At 39.1% G+C, this 27,863-nt stretch overlaps 1 protein-coding gene across 1 annotated transcript; it reads right to left on the reverse strand.

The window, feature by feature from the left end:
• On the reverse strand, positions 1-27,194 carry LOC104588192 (aminopeptidase P1-like). Its single transcript, XM_088897269.1, has 13 exons — positions 26,958-27,194; positions 26,530-26,593; positions 18,164-18,303; positions 16,455-16,584; positions 10,461-10,596; positions 8,113-8,179; positions 7,440-7,574; positions 6,837-6,917; positions 3,833-3,897; positions 3,601-3,692; positions 3,417-3,488; positions 2,430-2,554; positions 1-399 (listed from the first exon to the last, which is right to left on the reverse strand). Exons 1-13 carry the CDS (start codon positions 27,051-27,053, stop codon positions 238-240), a joined length of 1,365 nt encoding a protein of 454 aa, XP_088753395.1. The 5' UTR covers positions 27,054-27,194; the 3' UTR covers positions 1-237.
• Between the last annotated feature and the right edge of the window lie 669 nt (positions 27,195-27,863).

Here is a 27,863-nt window from a genome sequence, read left to right on the forward strand (position 1 = left end):
GGCAAATAATCAAGGGGTGAGCCGTTCCTTAAATGATCCATTTATCGCATATTAAGCATTCGTAGGCTCTGAAAAAATGATCTGGTTTATGATTAATGGTTGCTTTGGACCAGGGTACAAATGTTTCAATGGAATATAAGTGAGCTTTTGGTATCAGCTAAATTCGGAAATCCTACAATGATTGCATAACAGCACCAACAATGGTGGATCACACTGTCAAAGGGCTTCCGGTGCCATTTACGCACTAATGGGTTCAGTGGCTTTCTTCAGCCATGCCATCTCGGTTTCATCCAAGAATGGTTCCAAGACTTCCCTGCATCTGGCATGGTATGCGTTCACCCATTCTATCTCTTCAGGTGTTAAGAGTTTCAGATCCATCAACTTTTTCTGATATGGTGCCTGCGGATAAAAGAAACACTCAGAAATTAAAAGATACTACATCAGACTGACAGATTTCCCCTTGTATAGTAAAATAAACACATAGTAAGCAGGGTCATCTAGATTTCATCATATGATTAATAAGCAATTCTAGTAATTTATCAAAACATTAACAATTCTAGTCAAGAGTATCTGATAGGTTAAACACAAGATTTTATTTACTAATCTTATACAACTTATCACATTGTTTTCAATGATGTGATGAGGCTTGTCAATGTGGAATTAGAGGTGCAAGTTTTGATTATTCAGATTAATGTCATCAAAGGGAGAGGTAACTCTGGCTACAGTTTAACACATTGTGAATACTCGGCTGATTCTTGACTTGCCTTGGTAGAATTGTTGGAGCCTATTTATCCTTGTTGATCTATTTTACCATATCAATAATACTCGTCTAATTCTTCACTTGCCTTTGTGGCATTGAGAGAGATGAGCTATACCTAGTGACAAGGATAAGAATTTACATAATAGCTTAGCTGTAGGGCCATATTGAGGCAAAAACATCATCTGCACTTTTATCTTTAGAAAACCCCTTTATTTTTGTCCTCTTTCATGTTCAGACGCAAGTCTAGGTACGATATCATCTAAAGCCACTCTACACCAAGAAAAAAGCATGGGGTGCCTCCATGTACCATGTTAACTCTTGTTGACAGAAAAGACAACTTGGACCACACCAAAACAACTAGAGTTATTAAAATTTGCCAATGCCTAGCAACCAGTGTTCCGTGACTTGTAAAATCTTTCTACAACTAGAGTAATTGATGTTAAAAATTAATCTAAATTCATAGGAAATCCAGGAAGGGGTGGTCACTAAGGACACCAAAGTGGTTTCTGACAATGCCACAAAAGCAAAAGCCAAAAATTGGAGAAGTATTAATGATATGGCAAAATAGATCAACAAGGATAAAGAGAAGAGGCCCCAACATTATTACCAAGGCAAGTTAAGAATTAGCCAAGTATTCATAACGAGTTAATGATTTGACGGCAAGCAAATAATTAACCTAATCTACATGACCACTATCCTAGTACAACCATGCTAAGGATTAAATATTTGTTGTTATACACTGAGGAGGCTGCTAAGGATGGCAAGCTTCTCACAAAGGTAAAAAAGACGAGCTAAGAATTATTCAAATATTGAATTCCTCTATCGATAGACACTGAAGGAAAATCAATTGATTAAGAATATGTAAGCTGTAGGGAGATTAGCAAAAGGAGTGCCAAGACATCAGTTGCTAGTATCAAGGCTGTAAAGCATTGAGGTTGTTGGGCACCTGGTTATCAGGCATCAGAGTTGTTGAAAACTCAACAGATGATAATGAAGAGTTCATTATTGAAGTGTGTATTGTCCATGATGCTGCCAAGACATTCTGTATACCTTACTGGTGCTCATTGATCTAGAGTCAAAAACCAAAAACCAAAAAAGTTCGATATATAGTTATGAAAATCCAGTTTTATTCAGGACATCACCACTAATGGGTCCTAACCTGCATGGGTTCCATTGTAGGGCGCAAGCAGGACCAAACAGCTCAGCAGATGGAAATTTAACCTTGGGAAAACTAATTAACTTGGTGGATTTCCAAGCATTTAAACAAAATATTGTTGTTTAGTGAAAAGAGTACAGGTATGATAACCAATACTCCACGAGGAACCTTAAATACTGTGTAATTTGCTTAAGGTTATTTTTAAGACAAAAAACTGATACAAGAGAAAATGAAAAATGCTTTCTCCCAAACCTCAAAGCCAATTTTCTAACAAAGAAGATCCTTATATGCCTCCAACCAAGTGCACAGCTTGAAAGGCTCTCCTGGTTTATGAAGAAATTATTTCACTTATTAATTTTTCTACTTATCCTTCATTAAGTTTCACTCAGAAGAGGTCTATGGTGCATTTAAACTACTAGCACATAAGACAGAGATCTAGTGGTCCTGATACATCAATAAAATTATGAATTGTAAGAGAATTACATGGTAACCAGAACAAAAGGTCAAACTTACCCAAGTTATGTGCTCAAATGATAAGTAGCTTTTATCCCCAAAATTGAATTTTGTATCAGCCTCCTTAACTATAAGCACATTTTCCAATCTTATACCGAAGTTCCCATCTTCATAGTAACCAGGTTCTGGAAATCCAAATATAAAGAGAATTATCAACCATCACACAAATTTTGGTTCTTGAAAAGACATGACAAAACAAATATGTTATACTTGGTACAGAATCAGCAGTTTATGCACCGAATTAATTGTGGATAGACAAATAATCACCAAAATTTCTGCTCCATATGCTATTGGCTATCCTAAAACCTCAAATTGCATCATGCTTTAATTTTATTGTTTATTTACATGTATGCTATGCCTATTTATCCACTGTCAGTAATCCCATTAAACGATTTCAATTCTCAGCTAGAGTATTACCACCACATTCTAAGGAGAATATTGGCCAGTTCAGTCCAAGGTAAAAGTTAAACTACTGAGATGGCAGAAAAATGTGGGATGATAGATACATTTATCCACCAAAGTGTGAAACTCTTGCATCTCTCTTCCACCATTCAATTGGAAAAGAACAATATGTGAAGACACTCTATCTTTCTTTGTTCAGGATGAGGAAGAGATTATGTTGAAGAGAATAATAAGGATGCAAAAGAAAAACTGCAGGGACATGCTGACCAATTGCAACTACATTCATTTTCTGACAAATGCATCCATTCCAAGATCCCTTTTGTCCAGGATGAGTAAGAGTTTCTTTATTGGAACTTTTCTACTAATCCCTACAGCCAAGCATGTCCTAAGAGAATACCAGATAAAGATAAAAAAACGCAGGTATATGTAAACCAATTTCAACCACCTTCTTTTTCTGACAGATAGACATGTAATTAGAGCCCAACAAACATAACCAAATGGGAAACGATCAAAGACATTATATGAGTGATATTTTTCAAACCTCAAACTCAAACCAGAGTATACTAATTAATGGATTATACCTACCATCTGTTACGGTCATCGATGCTTGTAATGGCACATTTTTAGCTTGTAGTCTGAAACTAATTTGATGAGGTCCTGCATTATAATGAAATTAAAAGGATCCATCAGATCACAATCACATCAAGTAGAGATAATGTTACAGAAGAAAAAGAAAAACTAAAGCACTGTTAAATAAAAACATATATACCTTCATGAATATTAAGGTAAGACCCAATCCCATGACCGGTACCATGTCGATAATCAAGACCATCCTTCCACAATGGAACTCGAGAGCATGTCCTATAACAAAGCAATTTGCAGTTAAAATGGATAAACTTCAACTTAGTAGATGGACATGTTATATGAAACATTGTATTGTTGTGAAGTATTTACCAGGTCAATAAAGACTATAAAGTTGAGGGAAAGAGAAAAATAAGTACTTGAGAATACCATTTGTCCCATTAGGAAATCTTGCAGTGTTCAATGCAATATGGCCTTTGAGAACCTAAATCTCCAGTCAAAATAAGCAGACATTACTAAACCCCATTTTAACTAGCAGGAAATTATTTTCCTAAAACAAATGATAGATATGAGACTTTAAACATTGTAAATCATTACTCATTAGACTTTGAAAAAGGTAAATCCTTGATGCTGTTGGGACAAGGAGAAAAACTATAAGGTTTTATACACTTTAGAAAAGGTCAGAATGAGACCATGTATTCATGGTCATTAAAGCACTTGAAAGAAGAAGAAGAACTGTTTACTGTATTACAGGTTTGAAGAGAAGAGAGAGAGAGAGAGAAACAGTGAAGAGAGGAGAAAAGAATGAAGGGGTTCAGTAGTGAACAATCTGCTGCCCCATACACTCCTTTGTTTATAGCTTTTAGGATCCTTACAAGAATTGGAAATAAACAAAAATTAGAAACAATAAGGCCAACTTCCTCAACTTAACAGAAATTAGAAACTTCTAATAATAGAAATTAAAAACTAAAGAAATTAGAAACTACTAATAAAAGAAATTAGAAACAACTAGGTGTGGGTATGAAACCACACACACTAGAGCCTGAGTGTGGGTATGGAACCCCACACTCGTGTCTAACCAACTATTTCTTCACTCCCCCTCAAATTGGGAGTAGATATTTGTCATGCCCAACTTGCATAGATCTGTCTCCAATTTGCCTTTTGTGACTACTTTGGTGAAGAGATCAGCTAATTGCATGTTTGAGGCAATGTAAGGAAGGCATACTTCTTGAGATGCGACTCTACTCTCAGATAAAATGTCTGTCAACCTCGATATGCTTAGTCCTGTCATGTTGTATTGGGTTGTGGGCAATATTAATTGCAACTTGATTATCACAATACAACATCAAACGCTTCTCATAATCAACCTCCAACTCATTAAGCAAGGATCTCAACCATAACACTTCTACAACACCATTGGCCATGGATCTGTATTCCGCTTCTGCACTGGAGCAAGCAACAACATTTTGTTTCTTGCTTCTCCAGGAAACAAGATTCCCCCCCACAAATGCACAATATTCAGAGGTAAACCTCCTATCGTCAACACATCCAGCCCAATCCGCATCTGTATACACTTCTATTTTCATATGACCATTATTCTTGAAGAGTATACCTCTCCCTGGACATCTCTTTAAGTAGGCAAGGATCCTTTCTACTGCAAGGAGATGGGTGGTCCTAGGAGAATGCATGTATTGACTGACAACACTGACGGCATAAGAAATATCTGGTCGGGTTAGACAGAGATAAAGAAGTTCCCCAACCAGCCTTTGGTACATAGCCCTGTCCTCAAGGAGTTCTCCACTTTCTGCACTTATCTTATGGTTAGGCTCAATGGGGGTATCGGCAGGTTTCACTCCTAACTTGCCAGTTTCTCCCAATAAGTCCAGAACATATTTCCTTTGGGAGATGAAAATGCCATGCTTAGATCAAGCTACCTCAATTCCTAGGAAATAGTGTAACTTTCCTAGGTCTTTCACTTCAAATTCCTTGTGAAGGTGTTGTTTAAGGGTTTCAATTTCACTAGTGTCACTTTTTGTTATCATAATGTCATCTACATAGGTTGCAAGTAGAGTCAGGGAATGACCTGTCTTCTTAAAGAAGAGAGTGTGATCTAACCGAGCCTATATGTATCTGAATTTGTCCAAAGCCAGTCTAAACCTATCAAACCAAGCTCTCAGGGATTGTTTCAACCCGTACAAGGCCTTCTTCAAAAGGCAAACTTTCTTTCCTGCTTTTGTACTATAAAAACCAGGGGGTAACTCCATGTATACTTCCTCTTGCAAGTCTCTGTTGAGGAAGGCATTCTTAACATCCAACTGAAATAGTGGTCATGAGAAGTTTGCAGCAATGGATAGAAGAACTCTGATAGTGTTCATTTTTGCAACAGGTGCAAGGGTTTCTGTATAGTCTATGCCATAAGTTTGTGTGAATCCCTTTGCAACCAATATGGCCTTATACCTCTCTACAGTACCATCAGCATTATATTTCGCAGTAAACACCCATCTGCATCCAACAAGTTTCTTCCCTTCAGGCTAGTTAACTAGTTCCCATGCGTTGTTCTTGACAAGAGCATCCATCTCTACTTGCATTGCTTCCTTCCATTCAGGTATCAAAAGAGCTTCTTGCACTTTTCTGGGTATAGGAATAGCAGAAATAGATGCCAAGTAAGATTTGTAGGATTCTGAGAAACAATTATAGGAAAGGAACTTGGAGATGCAATGGGCAGTGGATGAGGTGCAACGGTGCTTCCCTTTACCAATAGCAATTGGAAGATCAAGGTCATTTTTCAGTGAAGGCTGAACCTCTGTAACAGTGGAATCAACAGTGGGAGCAGTAGTAGTGTCTGAGCAGAATCAATGAAAATTAGTTGCTGATCTTTTTTATTAAAAGGAGACAAAGATTACAAAGTGCCCTTTTCAAGAGCAACAGACCCGGTCCAGGGGCCTAGGAACAGAATTACAACTCAAATAAACTATAAGTTCCCAGTTGAAACCCAAGCAACTTGCTTTGGAGACCTTTTACAGCAGCTGTCCAGGAGATTAGCCTCCCATTGTGTCGCCATCCATTCTATTTAAAGCCATATCCGTTCAATTATTGGTCCTTAAATCATTTCTTACTACTTCTACCCATGTCCTTTTTGGTCTACCCCTAGCTCTTCTAGCCCCTTCCACTTATAAAAAACCACTTCTTCTAACAGGAACTTTTGGTGGTTTTCTATGCACGTGACCAAATCATCTTAGTCTACTCTCTCATTTTACTCTGAAAAAAGATCAGCAACTAATTTAAGAACGAAAGAAGGAAACATACAAGCACAAATACAAATTTTCATTGATTCATGCCACAAGATTAGCAATTATTTGTCATCAAATAAAGCAACAAAAAAAGAAAAGAACAGATTGAAATTATTAATGATAGTACACTCACAGCAGTATAACATGCTTTCTCATGAGCAGAAGGCTTGCCAAAATGAACCGTCCGTGTTATATCAGTTATTCCATCTTGATACTTCGAGATCACCATTACCAATTTCAGTAAAGTAAAATGCTAGAAGCACAAACTCAATCTAGAATAAACAAAACAAAGAGGTACCTATTCCACATGGCCCATGTAGCCCTTTGAATGGGCTGGGAAATTACATGTAAAAGACCATGTGGAGACCTTAAAGTAATCCATTGTGGAAATTTTCAAGTTAAATAGCTCTATGCCATAAGGGAAAAAACATGCCCTTTCTCTCGCCTTCTCTTATTTGCAAATTTAAAATTTCAATACTTATTATTTAGAGGCAAACATGCCAGCGTAGGTTGGAGAAGAAGCTGACATGTCCAAACACTAAAGATATGGTCAATTTAGATCCTACCCATAAGAATGGTCTTGATGTAGTCATCCATAACTAAAACTACCCCATTACCATATGCAGATGGTAAATCAATATTACTTCAGACAATGGCTTTATAATTCGGTTCCCTACTCCCCCTCCCTCCCCTGGAAAAAAAAAAGTTTTGAAGCCATTCAACATTAGGAACAAACCTGTGCTCCTGAATCAAACAGGTAGATACTATCAGCATCAAGTTCAGAGCATGTTTCTGCATCTGGGGCATAATGGATAATTGCTGCATTTGGACCAACAGATGAAATAATAGGGAAACTTAACCCTTGGAAATGCTGCAGTAAAACCATATGCAAATGAAATCAGAGCAAGACAGAAATATGTGGTGACACTGGAACAGGATTTGGTGGTAATTAGTTCTAAATGAACAAAAAAGAAAACATTGAACACATATACATACATACAGAGGAAGAAGGATACAGAGCTAGCCCCTACTGAATCTAAGCAAGCCCAGGCTGGGTTAGTGAATTGTGGGGATTACCTCAAGGAGGGGCAAATGATATGTAGGTCATGAGTTAGTGAATTGTGTGCTCGATAGATTTGCTGGCCTATACTGAGGGGGTGCAAACTTGTTTGTACTGTATAAATCACATATAGCCAGGATACAATTGAAGGAAGTCTGGGATCTTTGAAAAGAACACCAAAAGAAAAGAGTCATTTGCTAATCTAATAAAAAATAATATAAAATTACAATGAAGGTCCAACCAAAGAAACAGATATCTGATATATATACAAAAGCATAAAATTTCAATTACTGAAGATTTACTCTTGCTTGTCCAATATAGATCATCAAACAATAAATAAAATCATTACCTGTTTTGATGCACGGAAGCCCTCTAACTTATCACTTGCAGTTACCTCTGTTAGCTTCATGGTTTCCCTGTCTCATAAATAATAAAATGTGTCAGTCAGCAGCAGTATTGCATTATGAAGTTCTTATCTCTTAGGGGGAGAGAGATGCAAATGGAAACATACCAAATTCCTTCTCAGATTTCAATAATGTTATATTTCATTCAAAGAGTTAGCAGAATCACAATGGAAAGTGGACAAAGCCCAGGGGACAAACTTCAGGACACTATACTTCCTTAATGATGAAGCAAAAAACTGGAAAACAGGACATAGTTGATGGAAGCCTAAGCTAATACTTTGGGTCCCAAAAGGGTCTCCTACATTACTAACATCTTATAGGTTGTGCAGTACCCTTGATGTGTTTTCTCTGGAAATGAGAATCTCTATTGCTATCTCTTGATTTATTTAGTTATTAGCTGATTTGATCAGTTTGACTAGTCAACAGTCCAACAAAATCTGTTTTTAGTTCTTGTCTTTGGTTAAAAGATTCCTGTCTTAATTCTTAGGCAAAAATAGCAAAGATTTAGAACTAGAAAATCCTAATCAGGAATTGATTATTTCAGTCCTAGTTTCCTTTTCCTTTCTTGCTCTTCCTTTAGTCTAGACTCCAGAGTGAAAAGGTCTCATCGTCCCCATTATGAGAGTAGATTGAATGGCTGCAACAAAGAACTTCTGAATTTTCTTTTATTGATTGGGAAATAGGAGAAAGCATGTAGGTGCAGAACCAACACTAGATGTTGGGTTTGGGACAGATATGGAAAATTCTGTCAGGTCTTTCTTCTACCAGTTGAATGGGTAAAGGATCGTTGGGTTCCCTCAAAGAGATTTGGAAACCACCAGTCCCATCAGAGGTAGCTTCTATGGTCTGGTCAGTCTCTTCAGAAAAATGCCTCGTGAAGGACAAGCTTATTAGTAGAGGTAATGATAACATTTGAGCATGGCTGTGTACTTTGCCACCAGGAACTAGGAACAATAGATCACATATTCATTAACTGCCCTCTCAACTCTCTGCTTTTTGCGCATTTTTGGTGAATCTAAAGTGGTGCAGACCAAGAACTATAATGAAATTGCTGCAAGAGTGGAAAGTAAATGGTCTAAACATGAGAGATAAAAAACTGTGAAGCACTGAAGCACCATCCCTCTATCCATCTTTCGGATAATTTGGAGAGGATCTTGTCAAAGGATTTTGGTGCTCAGAATGGCCCTTGCTACAGTTCACTCCTGGATAGAAGCACACAACATATTCAAAGGTGTTCCCCATCATAGCTTGTTTGAACAATTTTTTATCAGCATCATAGTTTTTTTTTTTTTTTTTGGGGGGGGGGGGGGGGGCATGTCCCTGTCATATAGAGCTATTTGTTGTATAATGCCTTATTTTACATGACCTACATGCATACTGTTCCTATTTAAAAAAAAAGGAAGCTTCATGACTCTACATGATAGAACAAAGCTTGATGCTGCTGTCCAAGACCTTCATGGACTCTCCCTCACAAGACCATCCACAATGAAGTTGGCCAATCTAGGAGCCCAATGGAACAAAGGGGTTCACTCAGGATGCCAATGATCTTAACCCCCTTTCACTATAAATAGTCCCCAAGGGCCACTGCATCTACTCCCCTTCACTAAGAAGCATTCAATATGATATCTTATAGATACTAATAGCCTAAGCCCATGTATCAGTGAAAGCATCTCAGATGTTCCTGAAGAACTTTTCCTTTTAGAAAGAAAATAGATCCTCTCTCAAGAATACCTCAACACATGTGGTACAATCCTGTTAAGAATAAATACTGATGCAACTCTATTTATACCTAAAAAAAGAAAGTACAAAATCTTCTGTTCACCCTCTTGTATTTCTCTTGATTCTAGTAACCACTTAAAATTATAGTTCTTACTGCTCTAGATTTGTTCTCTGTGTCTAGTTGTCTTAAATTTTTTGGTTTACCATAAAATTCTGTGTTGGGTTACTGCCCAACTCAGGGACCACTTCGAGGGGGTTCATCTCCTACAGAAACAAAGGGAAAGAGGAAAAAGAATTTGGAAAAATCTCTTGGCATATCACTCTCTTCTGCCGCTAACATTACTTATAGCATCTTTTCATTACACTCATTACCCACCACTCCTCCCATAACTGATCCTGATTTCGCATGTGCAGATCCTAACCGATTATGCTGATGTGTTCTTCTGCCTTCGGGTGTATACAAAACGAACTGGGCACGGGACATTCTTCGCATCTTCCACTGCTATTTCCCAGGTGGCATTGTCCAGAAGAAACCCAGTCCAGGCGATTAAAACTTCTTGCACAAATTTCTTACCTCGCTTCACCCAACAGTAGTCTAGCACCTTCTGGTAAGCTACTTTGCCTATTCATGCTGTTACTCGAAATGGGCCGTAGTAGCGGAGGGAAAGCTTCTGGTTTGCTCTTTTTGCCACAGCCAGCTTCCAGTAGGGCTGTAATTTCAAATAAGATGAGTCACCCACTTGGAATTAAACCTCTCTATGCCTCTTATCATAGTGGAGCTTCATTTGTGACTGAGCCCGGCGTAGATGTCCTTTAATATTTTTATAACTTCATCATGTTCTGTTAAGTGGGCGTCCACCTCTCCAACTGCTGAGGACTCTCTTTCGTAGGGTAGAATAGAAGGGGGATCCCTTCCATATAATGCTTGGAAGGAAGTCATGCCGGAAGAGGTGTGGAAGGAAGTATCATACCAAAGCTCCGCCCATGGGAGCCACTTAGTCCACTGTTTAGGTCTGTCACCACTGAAACAACAGAGATAAGCCTCTAGGGACCTCTTCACCACCTCCGTTTAGCCGTCAGTCTGGGGATTGAAATAGTCCTTCCAAAATTGGCTCATGAAAGTGGGGTCTCAATCTGTTACAATGGACAGTGGTGTGCCATGAAGCTTGGCAACATCCTGAATGAAGATCCATGCCACTTGCGATGCTGTGTAGGGGTGGGAAAGAGCAAAAAAATGGGCATACTTAGTGAGCCAATCAACAACCACCAGAATAATTGGCTTACCATAGGAAGTGGGGAGCCTGGTGATGAAATCCATGGTAATCTCCTCCCAAACCTTGTCTGGTATGGGGAGAGGTTGCAAGAGTTCCTGTAGGAGCCGGGCTGTTGTATTTATTTTGCTGATAGACATGACATGCTGCTGATAGGCCCCCAGTTAACCTTACGTATGCTAGGAGAAAGAAAAGGCAGCATAAGGGGGAGATGATTAGACATGGGGCATTTATGGAGGAGGTCAGAAGGGAATAGGAAGAGTCTTGGGGCATTTATAGCTATGTCAGTTATGAAAAAAAGAAGAATTTTTGGGCATTTATAACTAGGCCAGCTGGGCATTTATAGAGGGAGTCAGTTATGCTATCAGAAGGGTATAAGAAGGGGCTTTGGGTGATGGGGGGTGGCATGTTTTTCTTTGAGTAAAGAATATTGTGAGTGTTGGGAGAGCCGGCGGTCTCTCGAAGAACCGACCAACTGTTAATGTTTTCTGCTGAATGAATACTAGTCTCTTTTGTTGATGTTCGAGTGTGTGTGAACACTGCTGTGAGTCTGTGAACTGCGTGTCAAATTTCTGGGTCATATCAGCTGCTACATAGTCCCACACTTGTTTCTTCATGCCTAGCCAGAAATAATGGCTGGAGAGGCGTTTTTATGTGCATAGGATACCCAAATGCCTAGCAGTGGTTATGTTGTGGAATAAATTGAGGAGCTCCTGGCGGTATTCAAAAGTGGGTGCAACCACCAGTCGGCCTTTGTAGAAGAGGTCTCCTTGCTGAACGTAGTATCCTGGGACTGAAGAGGGGTCTTGGGCCTAGAGCTCTCTTATACGGTCCAAGGTGGGGTCCTACTAAGCCTCCCACTTAAGATTGTCCAAATAAGGGATAAGTGGACCTTAGATATTACGGTGTAATGGAACTTAGGTGCTTGTGAGAGAGCATTAGAAGCTCGATTCGTAGCTCCCGATTTATATTCAATATGATAGTCAAAGTCCATAAATTTGTAGGCCCATTTCTGTTGCTCAAGTGGCAGAAATGGCTGGTCCACGAGGTGTCTTATGCTCTGTTAGTCTATCCGAATGATGAACCAATGACCAAGAGATAAGCCTGCCACTTGAGGACCGTTAATACCACCACCATTAACTCCTTCTCATAAGTGGACTTTGTTTGGGCCTTAGGGGAGAGGCCCTTACTGTAGAAGGCTATAGGTTGGTTGTCTTTGATCAAAATAGCCCCTAGACCAGTCCTTGAAGCGTCAACTCAACAATGAAGGTCTTGGTGAAGTTGGGTAGTGTTAGGGTGGGGGTGTGGATATTGCGGCCTTGAGGGCCTCAAAGGCCTGTTTTGCTGAATCATCCCATTTCAATGCCTCCTTTTTAAGTAGTCGGGTCAAGGGGGCGGCCAATTGTCCGTAGCCTTTAATAAAGCGGTGATAATAACCAGTTAACCCCAAGAAGCCTCCTAAGGCTTTTTTACTGAGTTGGACCTAGCCCACATCATCATGACTGAGGTTTTACCTGGGTCAGCCATGACCCTTCCCCTTTCAATTATATGGCCTAGAACCACTTCGAGGGGGTTCACCTCGTATAGAACTAAAGGGAAAAGAGGAAGAAGAAGAACTTGGAAAAATCTCTCAACATGTTTCTCTTTTTTGCCACTTAAATTACTTATAGCATCTCTAGATTACAAACGTTACCCACTACTCCAATAATTGATTCTAATTCCTCCTCCTTATCCCCCCTCCTCTTAAGTAGGCCTACGCCTCCTTGTGTTCGGGAGGCTTACGCCTCACACCTCTAGGTAGTGGAGCGCCTCACATCACGCCTTCGCGTTTTAAAACATTGGTTCCTAGATCTCTTTAGGATGTTCTTCTCTCTCCGGAATGGAAGAGGGCAATGAATGAGGAATTTCATGCTCTTCAATCTAATCATACTTGGGACCTCACTTCTCTGCCTCCAAGGAAGAAAGCAGTCGGTTGTCGGTGGGTTTACACTATTAAGCACCTTGCCAATGGTAGTGTGGAGAGATATAAAGCACACTTAGTAGCCAAAGGGTATACACAGACCTATGGCATTGATTATACTAATACTTTTTCACCGGTTAGCTAAAATGGGTTCAGTCCAGGTGCTTATTTCCTTGGATGCACACTTTGATTGGTCGTTGTTTTAGTTGGGTATTAAAAATGCATTTCTTCACGATAACCTAGAGGAGGAGGTGTATATGGAGCAACCTCCATGGTATGGTGCTCAGAGGGGAGGAATGTAAGGTGTGTCAGTTGAAGAAAGCAATTTATGGGTTGAAGCAATCTCCAAGGGCCTAGTTTGAGAGATTTAGTAGTGTAGTACTACAGTTTGGGATAACACAATGTAGGGCTGATCATTTAGTGTTCAGTAGAGATACTACCTTTGGGAAGATTGTGTTGGCAGTCTATGTTGATGACATTATTATCACAGGAAGTGATGAGCATGGAATTAAAAAGCTTAAACAATTCTTACAAAGCTAGTTCCAGACCAAGGACTTGGGGCATTTGAAATATTTTCTAGGTATAGAAGTAGCAAGGTCAAAGTGGGGAATCTCTCTCTCACAAAGAAAGTATGTGCTTGACTTGTTGGAAGAAATTGGTCTTCTAGGGGCAAAGCCAATTGATACCCCTTTATAGATTCGAATGTGAAGATGCCTGATAGTAAGGGGGAGCCCCTAGCTGATCCTGGACGGTACAGGAGAGTAGTTGGCAAATTGATTTATTTAACTATCATAAGACCAAACATTTCCTTCAGTGTTGGATTATTGAGCCAATTCATGCAGAACCCAAGGACAATCCATTGGGAAGGTATTGTTAGAGTTCTATGCTATTTGAAGGGTGCTCCAGGTAAAGGGTTGTTGTATAAGAAAGGGAGAGAACTTTCCTTGGAAGGGTACATAGATGCTGATTGGGTAGGGTCAGTTACTGGCAGGAAATAAACAATTGGTTACTACACGTTTTTGGCAAGAAATTTGATTACTTGGAAAAGCAAGAAGCAGAATGTGGTGGCTAGGAGTAGTGTTGGGGCCAAGTACAGAGCCATGGTCCACACTACATGTGAGTTGGTGTGGTTGAACAAACTGTTACAGGAGATGGGAATATCAATCACAACCCCCATGAAGCTATTTTGTGACAACCAGGCAGCCATTCATATCTCCTCCAATCTAGTGTATCATGAGAGGACCAAACACATAGAGGTGAATTGTCACTTGTTAGAGAAAAGGTGGTTAATGGAGAAATCATTACCCCATATGTGAAGTCTAAAGATCAACTAGCTGACATGTTTACCAAAGGCTTGAGTGGTGCTCAGATGAAATACATTTGTAACAAGTTGGAGTTGTATGATATATATGCTCCAACTTGAGGGTGAGTGTTAAAACACAATTTTTGTCCTAGGGTTTTTTTAGTCTTTTCCCTTCTTTTAAACCAGTTTTTTTTGTCTCTGCTCTTAAGTCTCTGTATACAGCGGTAATATTGTATTTTTACTTTTCATTATAAATTAAGCATACAGGGGCGACAGTTCTCTCTCTCGTTAGAGACTGGTTAGCCCTATTCTGTTTGACTTCTTCTTCTCCTCTTCTTTGTCTTCATCACTTCTCCTTCTAGACTCGTACCAGAAGTTTTCTTTTATTTATTTAACTAAATACAGGCCTGATAACATATGAGAATAGCTAGCCTGTGTATCAGGTTTACAAGAGAATAAAGCCACGTCAGCAAGAAGTTAGACCAAGTGGGAGTGTCGTTAAAACAATGTAACAAACCTCTCTTTCCTCATACCTCAGGAGGTTTGTTCCCTTAGACGAACCCTGAGTTAGGCAGCACCTAACAATAACCAAAGTAGGCATGGTTGAACTATCCTATCATAACTTCTATATTGTTTGCTTGTGCTCTAGAAAAGTTTGAATCTATGTGAAAAGCAATATCCATTTGATCATCCAAAAAGGGCCACTACCCAATGTTGGTCCCAGCTAGCTAGGGTCTTGAGGGGTAAACTGGAAATAATCCTAACCTTTTGGCATTTTTTTTGCACAGAGTGACCATTATCAGACTTGGATCCACATCCTCATGCTTGCTACAACTTCCATATCTTTCTCCTTTTCTTTTCCTTTTCCATAATCACTGGTGAAATTTATAACATGGGAATAAAATAAAACAATAAAAGAACTCCCCATGTATTTAAGTACCTTGCGTGGAAGGAAATGCACAAAAGACAACGGCACTTTCAGGGGTCAGGGGAGAGACCGGCTTTGTGTATAGACCACACCTGCCTGATTCGAGATATAATTCCATTACAGCTGAGATGGTGATGTTTCTCCAGGGGCTAAGATTTATATAATCCCTGGGTTTTGAATGCTTCAAGATGGAGAGTGGTAATCAGGTGATTGGGGACTAGATGGGAGGTCATAGACCCTTGGAGTCTGAGACACTATATTACGGAAGCAACAGATTCAATACTTCAAGTGAATATTTTGTTCAGATGGATCCCTAAACTGCTACTTGTTTGCAGATGGTCTTGCCAGGGCAAAGCTGAGAAGGAATAACCATTCTGGAGATCCTTTCTGCCAAGATAATCAATAAATTTGTTTCTCTGCTTGCTTCTTAATATTTTTCTTCATTTTTTTTATCAGCAAAGGAGAATTTTATTTGAAATTATAGTTAAAAAGTGTTACAACTTTGTGTATGCCTGTATCCAAAACAGTTGGTACCTCAATGCCCCTTGTTTAGCAAGATAATCAGCTAGCCCATTTGCACTCCTTTTAACCCATTTAAATTCAGCCTCTACCTCCCTTGCGATCTCTTCCACTTCCCTTATCACTTGTTTGAAAGTCCACGGAGTAGTTCTATTGTTTTTAGCCCAAGAGATGATCACCTTGGAGTCCCCTTCAACCTCAACATGCCTCATTCCTAGTTGCTTACCTATCTTCAATCCTTGTAGCAATGCCATTAACTCAGATTTTAGAGAGTTGTCCATGCCGATAGGTCCAGAGAACAATGCTACTATTCTCCTTAATTTCTGATTACTCCCCCGATACCTAACAGTCCCGGATTTCCAAAGGAGCTTCCATCAAAATTCAGTTTAATCCTGTTACCATCTAGAGGTTTCCGTTCCATCCTCTTTCACTCTTGAAGATTGCGCTACTTCTGTCCAAGATCTTATAATGTCTATGACTGAGAACTCTTGAAAGATATGTAAGGATCTTATCCAATGAGCTACTTTAACTTTAATTGTGTCGATTACCTCCTCCCTTGTTCTACTCTTATCCAAAAATATTCTGTTATTCCTTTCTTCCCATATTACCCAACAAATAGCTACCTTTGTAGCTTTCCACATAACCTTCCCTCTTTTCTTTGATTGCCTCAAAAAGTCTCGGTTGAAAAGTCTTGCCACATCTTGAGGGAGAACCCACCTGCAACCAAAGAGAAAACAAAAAGAATCCCAAATGTGATGCACAAAGGAACAAGATAATAATAGATGTGTCAAGGTCTCACCACTTTCCTTACAAAGGGAGCACATGTGAGGAGAAAGGCAAGCAAAAGGCCTTCTTCTCTGCAGCATATCACAAGTATTAACCTTGCCAAGGAAAATTTCCCAACAGAAAGGCTTGAATTTTTGGGGGAATAGGCTTACTCCAAATTTGTTTTACAGGAAAGTCCCCTACCGGGTTGCTAGGTGTGGCAAGAATACTAAAGAAGGAGGAACAAGAGAAGAGGCCATTCTAGAATCTTCCAAGGGAAGTCCCCTACCGGGTTGCTAGGTGTGGCAAGAATCTTTTTTCCTAATATCTCCAGTATTTTTCCAATGCATTTGCAAAACTTCATTGATAGACAATACATTTAAGATTTAAAGTTTTAGAAATACCATTAGAAACCGTCTAATATTTCATTAAAATCATCATAATGTTTAATTTTTTCCCCTAAAAGAACAAATAGGGATTTGTAATTGCAAGATTGATTTATTATTCTAATATGATTCACTAAGTCACTATAATTCAGAAGAAAATGAAAAAGGCACACAACTACAAAAGTGGATTCTCAATCTGATCAAAACATAACAAAAAGGATAAAAGTCAAAATGACAAGTAATGACATATGTAAAGAAGAGAATATGGTTAAAAGACTAAAAGGGAGACTAAGAGAAAGATACCTATTTAAGTCTCTTAATCTTCTGTTATTTGATTCATGTGGTTGCTTATTATGGTTTTTTGAACCTTAAATGTGCGACTATACTTTTTCTAACAATTCTTTGAAGGTTTGTTAACTAGTTCATGTTTTTAAAGAAACTCCTGATTATTTAGATTTTCCAAATATCTTGGTGAAAAACTGAAAATAGCAAAATGTCTCCGAAAGTTCTCCATCTATGTATGGTAAAATGTCAATCAACACCAACCTGCCTACTGTTAAACTTCATTTTTCTTTTTTGATAATTTACTTTTAAACTTCATTTTCCTTTCATATGCTATCAAGATGGGAGTCTTTTTCTTTTTTTTGAAATTGCAAAAAGAAGAAAAGACAATATATGTATCTCATACCTAAAAAGTTCACTAGTTTTCAAGTTGAATTTAAATATATAAAACTCTAAATACATGGTTTAATGAAAGTTCTGAAGCAAAATTTATAAAGCAAGATGTAGCATGAAATATTAATTTCTCAGAAAAGACTATTCCTCTTTTTGAATGTTTGAAAAATGTCTTCAGATTCCTCAGATATCAGAGGTAGTATCTTCTTATGAATGCTACAAGAGCAACAAGAAAAAGACTGAGACATTGTAAGATTGCTTACACAACTATCAAATATGAAGTATCTAAATAACAAAATGAACAGAATGGGGTTCAATTGTATGTGTTATAGATCAACATCAAGGCCCTAACAATTTGAAAAGTTGTTATTAAGCATTTACATAGAAAAAGAATGTAAACAGTGTATACAATTAGACAAGTCCCCTCTACAGGACCAATTTACAGAACTTCCAATAACATGGTCACTCACATCAGCTATCCAAATCTCCAAAGATGGGTCTTCTCCAATACACATGAGCTTCCACCGGTCACTTAGCTGTTGTGTTGCCTGCAAGAAGTACCGTCCATCAGTCCATAGCCATGCCTCATTCGTTGTTATAAGTGCCAAACCTGAATGAAAGGTTCAAATCCAACATAGAAGCTTGGAAATATATATATACTTAACCCAATAAAAACTTGGAACAATATAGATACATCTAGCCAGCACCTAATAACTTACAACCCAAGACATTATTTATCTAATTACTACTACTAGCAATTCTTATACTTCCTTTTAAAACGAAACTAATTGTACTGCTAAAATGAACTGAACCAAAAATTCATTTCAGTGGTCATAGGTTGGATGGGATCACAATCTGAAAGCCCTAGGACTCTATGATCATCTAAATCCGTGCCAGAGGGATTAGCAAGGGATAGAATATACAAGAGCAAATGTATTGGGGGGATGGACTGCCATTATTATGATCAATGTTTTAAAACGCGGAGGTGTGACACGAGGCATTCCACTACCTAGAGGCATGAGGTGTAGTTCAGAACGCAAGAGGCGTAAGCCTCCCGAACACAAGGAGGCATAAGCCTCCTTAAGAGGAGGGGGGGTTAAGAGGAGGATGAAAAGGAAGGGGGGATCTCATTTTTTTTCTTTATTTTTAATAAAAATCTTTTATATTAAGAAGAATAAAGATGCATAACATTAGTTGAAAGGGGGGTCTTTTCTTCCCTTCCCTTTCCTTTCCTTTCCTTTCCTTTCCTTTTCTCTTTTTTTCTTCTCTTTCTTTTTCTTTCCCTTCCCTTTCTTTTCCTTTCCTTTCCTTTCCTTTCCTTTTTTTTTCTTTTTTCTTTTTTTTTTCTGTCTTTTTATGTCAGATGTGCATGAGGCGCATGAGGCGTACGCCTCTAGCACGCCTCATGAAAAAAGCACAAGAGGCGTACGCCTCTTGCACCTGAGGCATACGCCTCAGAGGTGTCAACGTCTCTGGCATACACCTCAAGGCGTTTTGGGAGCGCCTCGCCTGGAGGCACGCCTCCCACGCTTTTTAAAACACTGGTTATGATGTGATGCAGATAGATATAGGGATTTTGGTGATTGTCTTTTATTATTGTATGCTCTTCCCATTTTATAAGCAGGAAGTTTTCTTGTACTCTTTGCTTCAATTTTCATATAATTAATGAAATGTATTTTTAAACAGACACCCATTATCCTACACAAGGTGTGTTTTGTAAAGAGACTGGGTCGAATGGGTCCTAATATCTTCTCTTGTAATATCTTTTCTTTTATTGTTGGCTAATGGGCCTCTCTTAATGGGCCTGTTATTTCTTTTTGTTTAATCTCTTTATGTTACTGCCTAGCTGGCCGCCCACTTAAGGGCATACTTGTCATTACTCTAACTTTAATTCTTAATAAAAAAATGATTAGAGGAGAAAGGGAAGATAATTCAATTCTTCTTCTTCTTCCTTCTCTTTTCACCATCTTCTTCTCTTGTGTTGCTGCTCTTACTTCTCTTCTTCCTTTTTCTTCTAATCTTCAAATTTACACCTAATATTTGAGGACTGATTTACATCTTGGTATCAGAGCAGGTCTATTTCTTCCTTTTTTTCTTTCTTCTTCTTTTCCCATACACCCTTAGATTAAGAGAGTGTATGGAGAGATAGATTCTCTATAGTTCAGAGGATCTTTGGCCTAGTTGGTAGAGGGTTTGGAGAGTTTAAATCTAGCTAGATATTGCCAAGAAGCGGTGTTGTTCTGTTGCTGCCCAAAAGCCTAGCCGATTAGAGATTTTCGAAGGTACAGGTAAAGGTGAAGCTTTGGGTGTGCTGCTCTATGCTTGGGAGGTGTCTTGTGACTCCTAAAGGAGGGCGGTTCAGGTTTGGAAGAGATTGGGAAGTTCTGGTAGGAGCGGCTGCATCTTCTCTCTTCCTTCCCAACAGCTGGACGGAGTAAAACCCTAGTTTTCAAGCATCTGGGTTCTGGTTTGACTTCAAGTAAGTTTATATAGACAAAATTTCTGGTTCTTTGATTTTCGTTTGATTAATGGAGCCATACGGAAGTGAGTTCAAGCAAGTATCGGTTTCTAGCCTTGGCTCGGTAGATTCCGTTTTGACTGGTGTAACCACAATCAAGCTAGATGGGACAAATTATCTTGCTTGGGCACAGTTTATAAGAATTTATATTTGTAGTAGAGGAAAACTCAGGTATCTCACAGGTAGTAAAGTGAAACCCGAAGAGACAGACCCTGAATTTGAGAAATGGATGCAAGAGAACTATACTGTCATAGGATGGTTGGTCAATTCTATGCAACCTCATATAAGTCAGCATTATCTCTGGATGTCTTCGGCTAAGGAGATATGGGACAGTGTTATTGAGACCTATTCACAGAAGTTGAATGTAGCCAGAGTCTATAAGTTGAAAAGTGATGTGAAGAACCTAAGACAGGGGGAGAAGAGTGTAGCAATCTGCCACTCTATACTGAAATCCCTATGGCAAGAAATTGATGTTATGGAGACAGTTGTATGGGAGAGTAAGAATGATGCTGAAATGTATAGGAAGTTGGTGGAGAGAAATAGGGTGTTTGAATTTCTCACTGGACTCAACCCTGAGTTTGACATCATTAGGCAAAATATCCTGGCCAAAGATGAGGTTACTCTTTCCCAGGCATATGCTATGATAAGCAGTGAGGAGAGTAGGTGGCAGGTTCAGTTGTAGGGTCCACCTACAGAACATTTTGCACATGCTGGAATAAAGCCAAAGGGTCTTACTGAGAAAAAGGAGCAGATATGTGAATATTGCAAGAAACTGAGGCATACAAAGGACACTTGCTAGAAGCTTCATCCTGAGCTTCTTCCTAATAGGTTTAAGAATAACAACAGCTCTAAGAAGGGCAGTCAGGTAGGAAAGCCTAAGGCAGCTAATGTTGCTACAGTACCTGAAGGAGGAAATAAGGAGAGTGAAGAGAAATCAACCATTGAACAGTTGGCAGCAATGAAGGTGGATTTTGAAAAGTATGGGAGGCTACTAAATCACTTGAAAGCTATTGTTTCTTCATCTCACTCTTCCAGCAACAACACATCATCTTCATCAGCATTTGCTCACTCAAGTATTCGTGATTCTACAAATCATGCTTCAATTTCAGGTAATCATAAAATCCCTTGGATTATTGATTCCGGTGCATCAGACCATACGACCAGCCTATCTAATCTCTTCTGCTCATACCACCTTCTCTCTAGCAAAGAGAAAATATCCCTTACTAATGAGTCTCTTGCTCCCATCTCTAGTAAAGAAGATATAAAGACCTCTAACAGCCTTTATTTATCCTCTGCCCTTCATGTCCCTAAACTTAACACAAACCTTTTATCTGTTAGCAGCTTAACTAAATCCATGAATTGCAACATAACCTTTTTCCCACTCATTGTGTTTTTCATGACCTGCAATCTCAAAGGATGATTGGGAGTGGCCATGAGGCGAACGGAATATACTTGCTGGACACACCAAATCGAGCTTTGGAACCACCTCATGGAGTCGCCTTAGAGTCAGTTTTGTCAGAGTCTGTTAATAAAGTCTTGTTATGTCACTTTCGGTTTGGTCATTTGTCATTTTCTGCTTTGAGTCATTTGTTTCTAGATATGTTTAAGGGAGTGTCTTTATCGAGTCTTCATTGTGAGTCGTGTGAACTGGCAAAGCATTGTAGACATTCTTATTCAGTAAGCAATAAAAGATCTCTATCTCCTTTTCATATTGTTCACTCTGACGTGTAGGGGCCATATCATTTGCCAACTATGGGGGGTTACAGGTACTTTATCCTTTTTATTGATGACTACTCTCGTTACACTTGGATTTATCTCATGAAATCCAGGGATGAAGTACCAGCTATTGTGCAAAAATTTCATGAACTCATCATCACCCAGTTTAACAATCGTATCAAAATATTCCATTCTGATAATGCTAAGGAGTATTTTGAGAGAACCCTCTCCACCTATCTTGAAACTTTTGGAGTTATTCATCAAAGTTCTTGTTCCTACACTCAATAACAAAACGGGGTGGCGGAAAGGAAGAACTGACATGTGGTTGAAGTTGCCAGATCCCTCTTGTTTGCATCCCATGTTCCTATAAAATTTTGAGGAGATGTTCTTACTACTTTTTTTATCAACCGTATGCCCTCCCGGGTCCTTGACTTCAAAACCCCCTTTAGCCTTCTCTTCCCAGATGAGGATATTTTTTCTCTTCCTCTCTGTGTTTTTGGGTGCACTTGTTATGTGCATATTCACAGTCATCAAAGACACAAGTTTGAACCTAAGGCTCATAAATGTGTTTTTCTGGGATATGCTTCCACACAGAAGGGATATTGCTGTTTTGATCCAGTTCGTGGCACCTGCTTTGTATCTTGGGATGTCACCTTTGCTGAGTTGACTCCTTTCTGTAGCATTTATCCTGAGGGGGAGAAATCTGAAGAGCCCTTTTCTATGTCTCCAGCTATTCCTCTTCCCATTCCTCTTGAGTCCTATCATGAGGTGTCTACTTCTCCCACTGGACCTACCTCCGATATTCCTATTCCTCCTCCTCCTCCACCTCATTCTCCTATAATTCCTCCTCCTGTTCTCCAAAGGTGGTACCAAAGGCAAAGATTCAGACATGGTCAGGTTGTTTCCACTCCTACAGAAGAGCCTCTTGCTCCTCCCATCATTACTGAGGTAACAAGTCAGCCTTCTTCTGACCCATCTACAGCTTTCCTAGACCTTGACCTTCCTATTGCTCTCCGCAAGGGCAAGCGGAAGTGTACAGCCCATTGTATCTCCAAACACCTGTCTTACAGCCTTCTCTCTCCTTCCTACTACTCTTTTCTTGCATCTGTTTCTTCCCATGTGATACCCAGGTCCGTACCGGAAGCCTTATCTCAACCTAAATGGAGGGATGCTATGATGGCTGAACTGGATGCTTTGCATAAGAACCATACCTGGGATATTGTTGACTTGCCTGAAGGGAAGGAACCAGTGGGTTGTAAATGGGTGTTTACCATTAAATATCACTCTGGTGGCTCTATTAAGAGGTTTAAGGCTAGGCTGGTTGCTAAGGGCTACACTCAAATGTATGGCATTGACTATCTTGAGACATTTGCTCCTGTCGCTAAGATGACCTCAGTCAGGGTTTTGTTATCTCTAGCCGCTACTTTTGACTGGCCCCTACACCAGTTTGATGTTAAAAATGCCTTCTTGAATGGAGACCTACATGAAGAGGTCTACATGTCTTTGCCTCCAGGGGTGTATGGAAAGGAAATGCAAGGCAAGGTGTGTAAACTGCAGAAATCTATTTATGGTCTCAAACAGTCTACTCGGGCTTGGTTTGAGAGGTTTAGGGCTGCTCTTGTCTCCTTTGGCTACACACAAACTCAATCTGATCATACCCTGTTCTTGAAGAGAAATGACTCTCTGGTGACCTTCTTGATAGTTTATGTTGATGATATTGTGGTCACGGATAATGACACTCAAGAGGTCAGTAAACTAAAAAGGTTTCTCAACTTTGAATTTGAGATCAAGGATTTGGGAGATCTTCGGTATTTTTTGGGCATTGAAGTTGTTAGATCTAAGGATGGTATCTTTATTTCTCAGCGTAAATATGTCCTTGACCTCCTTGTTGAGACTGGTAAACTTGGAGCTAAACCAATCTCCACTCCTATTGATCCTAATCATAAGCTTTCTGCTATAGATGGTGAGCTTTTATCTGATAAGTGTTATTAGTCAATTTATGCATTCTCCCAGAGATACTCATTTAGCTGCTACAGAAAGGGTTCTGTGTTACTTGAAAGGTACTCCAGGGAAAGGTATTCTATTTGCTAAACATGGACACATGAAGCTGGAAGCTTTCACTGATGCTGATTGGGCAGGATGTATTGATGATAAGAGATCCACCTCAGGTTATTGTGCTCTGGTCGCTGGGAACATTGTGTCATGGAGGAGTAAGAAACAGTCTGTAGTTGCTAGATCCTCAGCTGAAGCAGAATACAGGGCAATGGCACATGGTGTGTCAAAATTACTGTGGCTACGATCCCTTCTAGAAGAATTGGGGGTTGACTACGAGAAACCAATGATGCTCTACTGTGACAACCAAGCAGCTATCAACATTGCACATAATCCTGTTCAACATGACAGAACTAAGCACATTGAGGTTGATAGACATTTTATAAGGGAAAGAGTTTCCTCAGGAGAAGTTTGTTTGCCATTCATCACATCAGACGAGCAATTGGCTGATATCTTGACCAAGGGAGTTCCAAGAGGGAAAATGACACACTATATAAGCAAGCTGGGCATGATTGGCATCTATGCTCAGCTTGAGGGGGAGTGTAAAGAGACTGGGCCGAATGGGTCCTAGTATCTTCTCTTGTAATATCTTTTCTTTTATTGTTGGCTAATGGGCCTCTCTTAATGGACCTATTATTTCTTTTTGTATAATCTCTTTATGTTACTGCCTAGCTGGCCGCCCACTTAAGGGCATACTTGTCATTACTCTAACTTTAATTCTTAATAAAAAAAGGATTAGAGGAGAAAGGGAAGATAATTCGATTCTTCTTCTTCTTCCTTCTCTTTTCACCATCTTCTTCTCTTGTGTTGCTGCTCTTATTTCTCTTCTTCCTTTTTCTTATAATCTTCAAATTTACACCTAATATTTGAGGACTGATTTACATCTTGTTTAAACAGACAACTGTCATATTGGGACTTGCAGATGTATGTGGGCCTAGTTTTTTAATCCATTAGGATCAAGCCCTAATTTTCTAATCATCAATGATCAGAGACTATTAGATTCATGAGAGAACCCACATCAACATTCACCGACAATAGAGGTACTCAAATTTCTAAGCAACCCACATTCCTCCACTTAATAAGATGATATTTTTTGTTCAGATGCCCTCCTTCCGGTAGGAAGTTCCTCTTAAAATTCTCAAATGTTTCCACCAAAGTTGCTGGCTCCTTAAAGAGTAAGACAGAAAATAAACAAGAAGATTATATCATGTGCCTTTGATGAATGAAATAATGCCTCCAACAGGCAACATCTCTTCCCACAATCAGACTCTTACCAAGTAAAAACTGGTAACGCCTTTGAATTACAACCTAAAGGAGTCATCAAATATTTAAATAACCAGTTCATTTTCCACAATAGCCACTTCTAAATGCCAAACTCTAGCATACTGGCATATTTTCTCAAATCCTCCCTACCTTTGCAATCATTCGCAATTTCCTATGAGGGAATTCTTACCAAATTTATGTTGAACCCAAAAACAATTTCATTACACAACAGAGTACTCTTTAAATGAACAGTGACCCCTCTGTTTGCCTCAAGGAAGAGAATGTTGTAATAAAAAAGGCCATTATCTAGTGTTGGTCTCAGTTATCTGGGGTCTTGGAGGGGTGGAATGGATATGGGCATAACCTATTGCATTTTTGCACAAAGTATCCACTCTTAAACTCAAACATGTTTCTCACACTTGACAGCCCGAGGTTTTTTTTCAGTAACAGATCAATTGATTTTATTAATTATACAAAAAGAATAGTGCATTTACAAGTGCCAAATGCCAAGCACTCTTAGCTTGGTCCGGCATTTACAAGTGCCAAATGCCAAGCACTCCTAGCTTCCTCAGCCCTTGATTTTTGCACAAGAGAATGCTGCAATCTTGCATCTAATATTGGTATACCTCAATCCTTTTCCTTTTAGTTTGAAAACCTTTCACAAGTTTTGGACTAAATGTGTCTACTAAACGGTTACCACAAAAGAAAATACCAAAACAGAAACAAAAAAAACGAGGAAAAAACGGTTATGCTTTAAAAGCTAAACTCTCCCGGATCCCTTTTCTTCTTGCATATTAGAACTTGAGTTAAGGAGAATGCACTGAACTATAGGCCTCCATCATTTCACTCCAGAAGTTCATTTAATCCAGATTCTGTCTGGTATGATTATGAAGACTACGACTCATATTAGAAGCAAACAATTAAGGGAGAAGCCCCTGGGCATATACACAAGGGGTTTAAATATATTGGCTGCTGAAAGAGACACCTCTAAAGCCTAAAACATTACGAGTTTTAGATATTGGTCATTCAAATGGAAAATTTTCTACTATAGCACGTAAAGGGTTTTAAATATGAATTATTTTGCAGTTAAATATTTATAAATGCAGAGCATGTTTTTGATATAGCCAGAGAAACATTGTATGAACGTATCAAAATAAAGGGAGACAAAAAGAATATTGGTTTTGAAGGGCATAAAATATTGTCGGACACTATTAATTGCTCTGAAAAAGGCGTTAGTACTTTTGTTCGAATGGAACAAAAATTAGTAATAAAGCTAGACAAACTCACCAGCGCTGCCAGTAAATCCAGAAACAAATTCGCGCCTTTTGTCCCGCGCAGACACATATTCACTCTGCCACAGATGTCCATCAACAGAAGAAGCATAAATATTAAAAACTTACCAAATTGGAACACAGACAAAAAAAAAACTAAGTGGATTCATTGAGATCAAGGATCGGACTTTTATTAAAACAAAAACTGAACAGCAAATCGATTGCCACTGAGGTATCAAAAAAACAAAAAAAAATATATATATATATAGTCGACATAAGTTCCTTATGTCAGATATTTGGATTATTATGGTTCCATTGCATTTGTTTCTCCGCAATTTTCCTGCCCTCTATTTTATTTGATTTTATGTAAACGGCAAGAGACAAACACAAGCACGCCCTATTAAATTGGATACCATGAAGTAAAGGGGAGAGGGTGGAGAAGACCTGGTGATAGTCTTCAGAGGGAACGATTAAGGCATCGAGAGGGGAAGAATGAGAAGCCATTAGAGGCCTCAAAGCGTCAAGAGGATCTCCTCCCATCGTCTTTCTCTATCTCTCTGACTTCTTTCGGCGAATTTCCAGCAAAGGCGACCTGTATTATGCTAATGCGGTGATGCCCCTATCAAACACAGACGAAAACGAGAGCGTCCCTCGCGGGTGAGACACCCGTAGTCCAACAAGTAACTTATATATATAATTATAAACTAACAAAGAAAAGATCAAACAATGTGGGCCCGTTAATGGTGATTATCATTACACATTTACACCCAGTTCCGTAATTAGCTGGAACAATGATAATGGAGTATGAATTGCTTGTACGCTTCTTGACAGACTATTTACGATCAAGATCAAATATAAGGAAGTTTGTTTTGTTCAGAAATATCTTAGATCTGCTCAGAGGAGCTTTTGGAATTTGGATAAGCTATGTTGCGAGTTCACCACTCACCAGCCGAAGCTCGTGTCATGCTGCAGATTGAAGCAACTTCATAAATCTTGGGGTCTTGGACAAGGCCTTATTTCATATTTTAAACATTGGAACATGTTTATCAAAGAAAGGTGCTGACTAATAGTGTATACCTTCAAGAGGCTTTGCAACCTGTGTGGTGGCAATTGGCAAAAATGCCTTCACTCTAAGCTGATTGCTATTGTTAGAATTCATCTCTTGTGCTGGTATTCTCCCCAAATTGCTTTTATTCAATTCTTCTTGAACTCATAGATCAAAAATGGTCCAACTAGGAACCTCCTGACTGGTCTATGGCAACATCAGATGAACCACCCAGCACGAACTTCTTGCTAGCCATTAACCTTTTTCCTTGTCCTCTGTACAGAGTTTTGGTCTATGGACTATGG

The sequence above is a fragment of the Nelumbo nucifera genome, chromosome 1 (genome assembly GCF_055504915.1).
Source record: "Nelumbo nucifera cultivar China Antique chromosome 1, China Antique-T2T, whole genome shotgun sequence".
In the NCBI taxonomy this organism is placed as follows: Eukaryota; Viridiplantae; Streptophyta; class Magnoliopsida; order Proteales; family Nelumbonaceae; genus Nelumbo; species Nelumbo nucifera.

Excerpts from the sequence above, each read along its gene's own strand:
- LOC104588192 (XM_088897269.1), bottom strand. The coding sequence starts at position 27,053 with ATGGGAGGAGATCCTCTTGACGCTTTGAGGCCTCTAATGGCTTCTCAT. Across the intron at positions 10,597-16,454 it reads TAATATGGGAAGAAAGGAAT|CCCTACTGGAAGCTGGCTGT; the intron begins AACAGAATATTT and ends TTGAAATTACAG. Across the intron at positions 6,918-7,439 it reads TGTTTGATTCAGGAGCACAG|TATCAAGATGGAATAACTGA; the intron begins GTTTGTTCCTAA and ends GTGATCTCGAAG.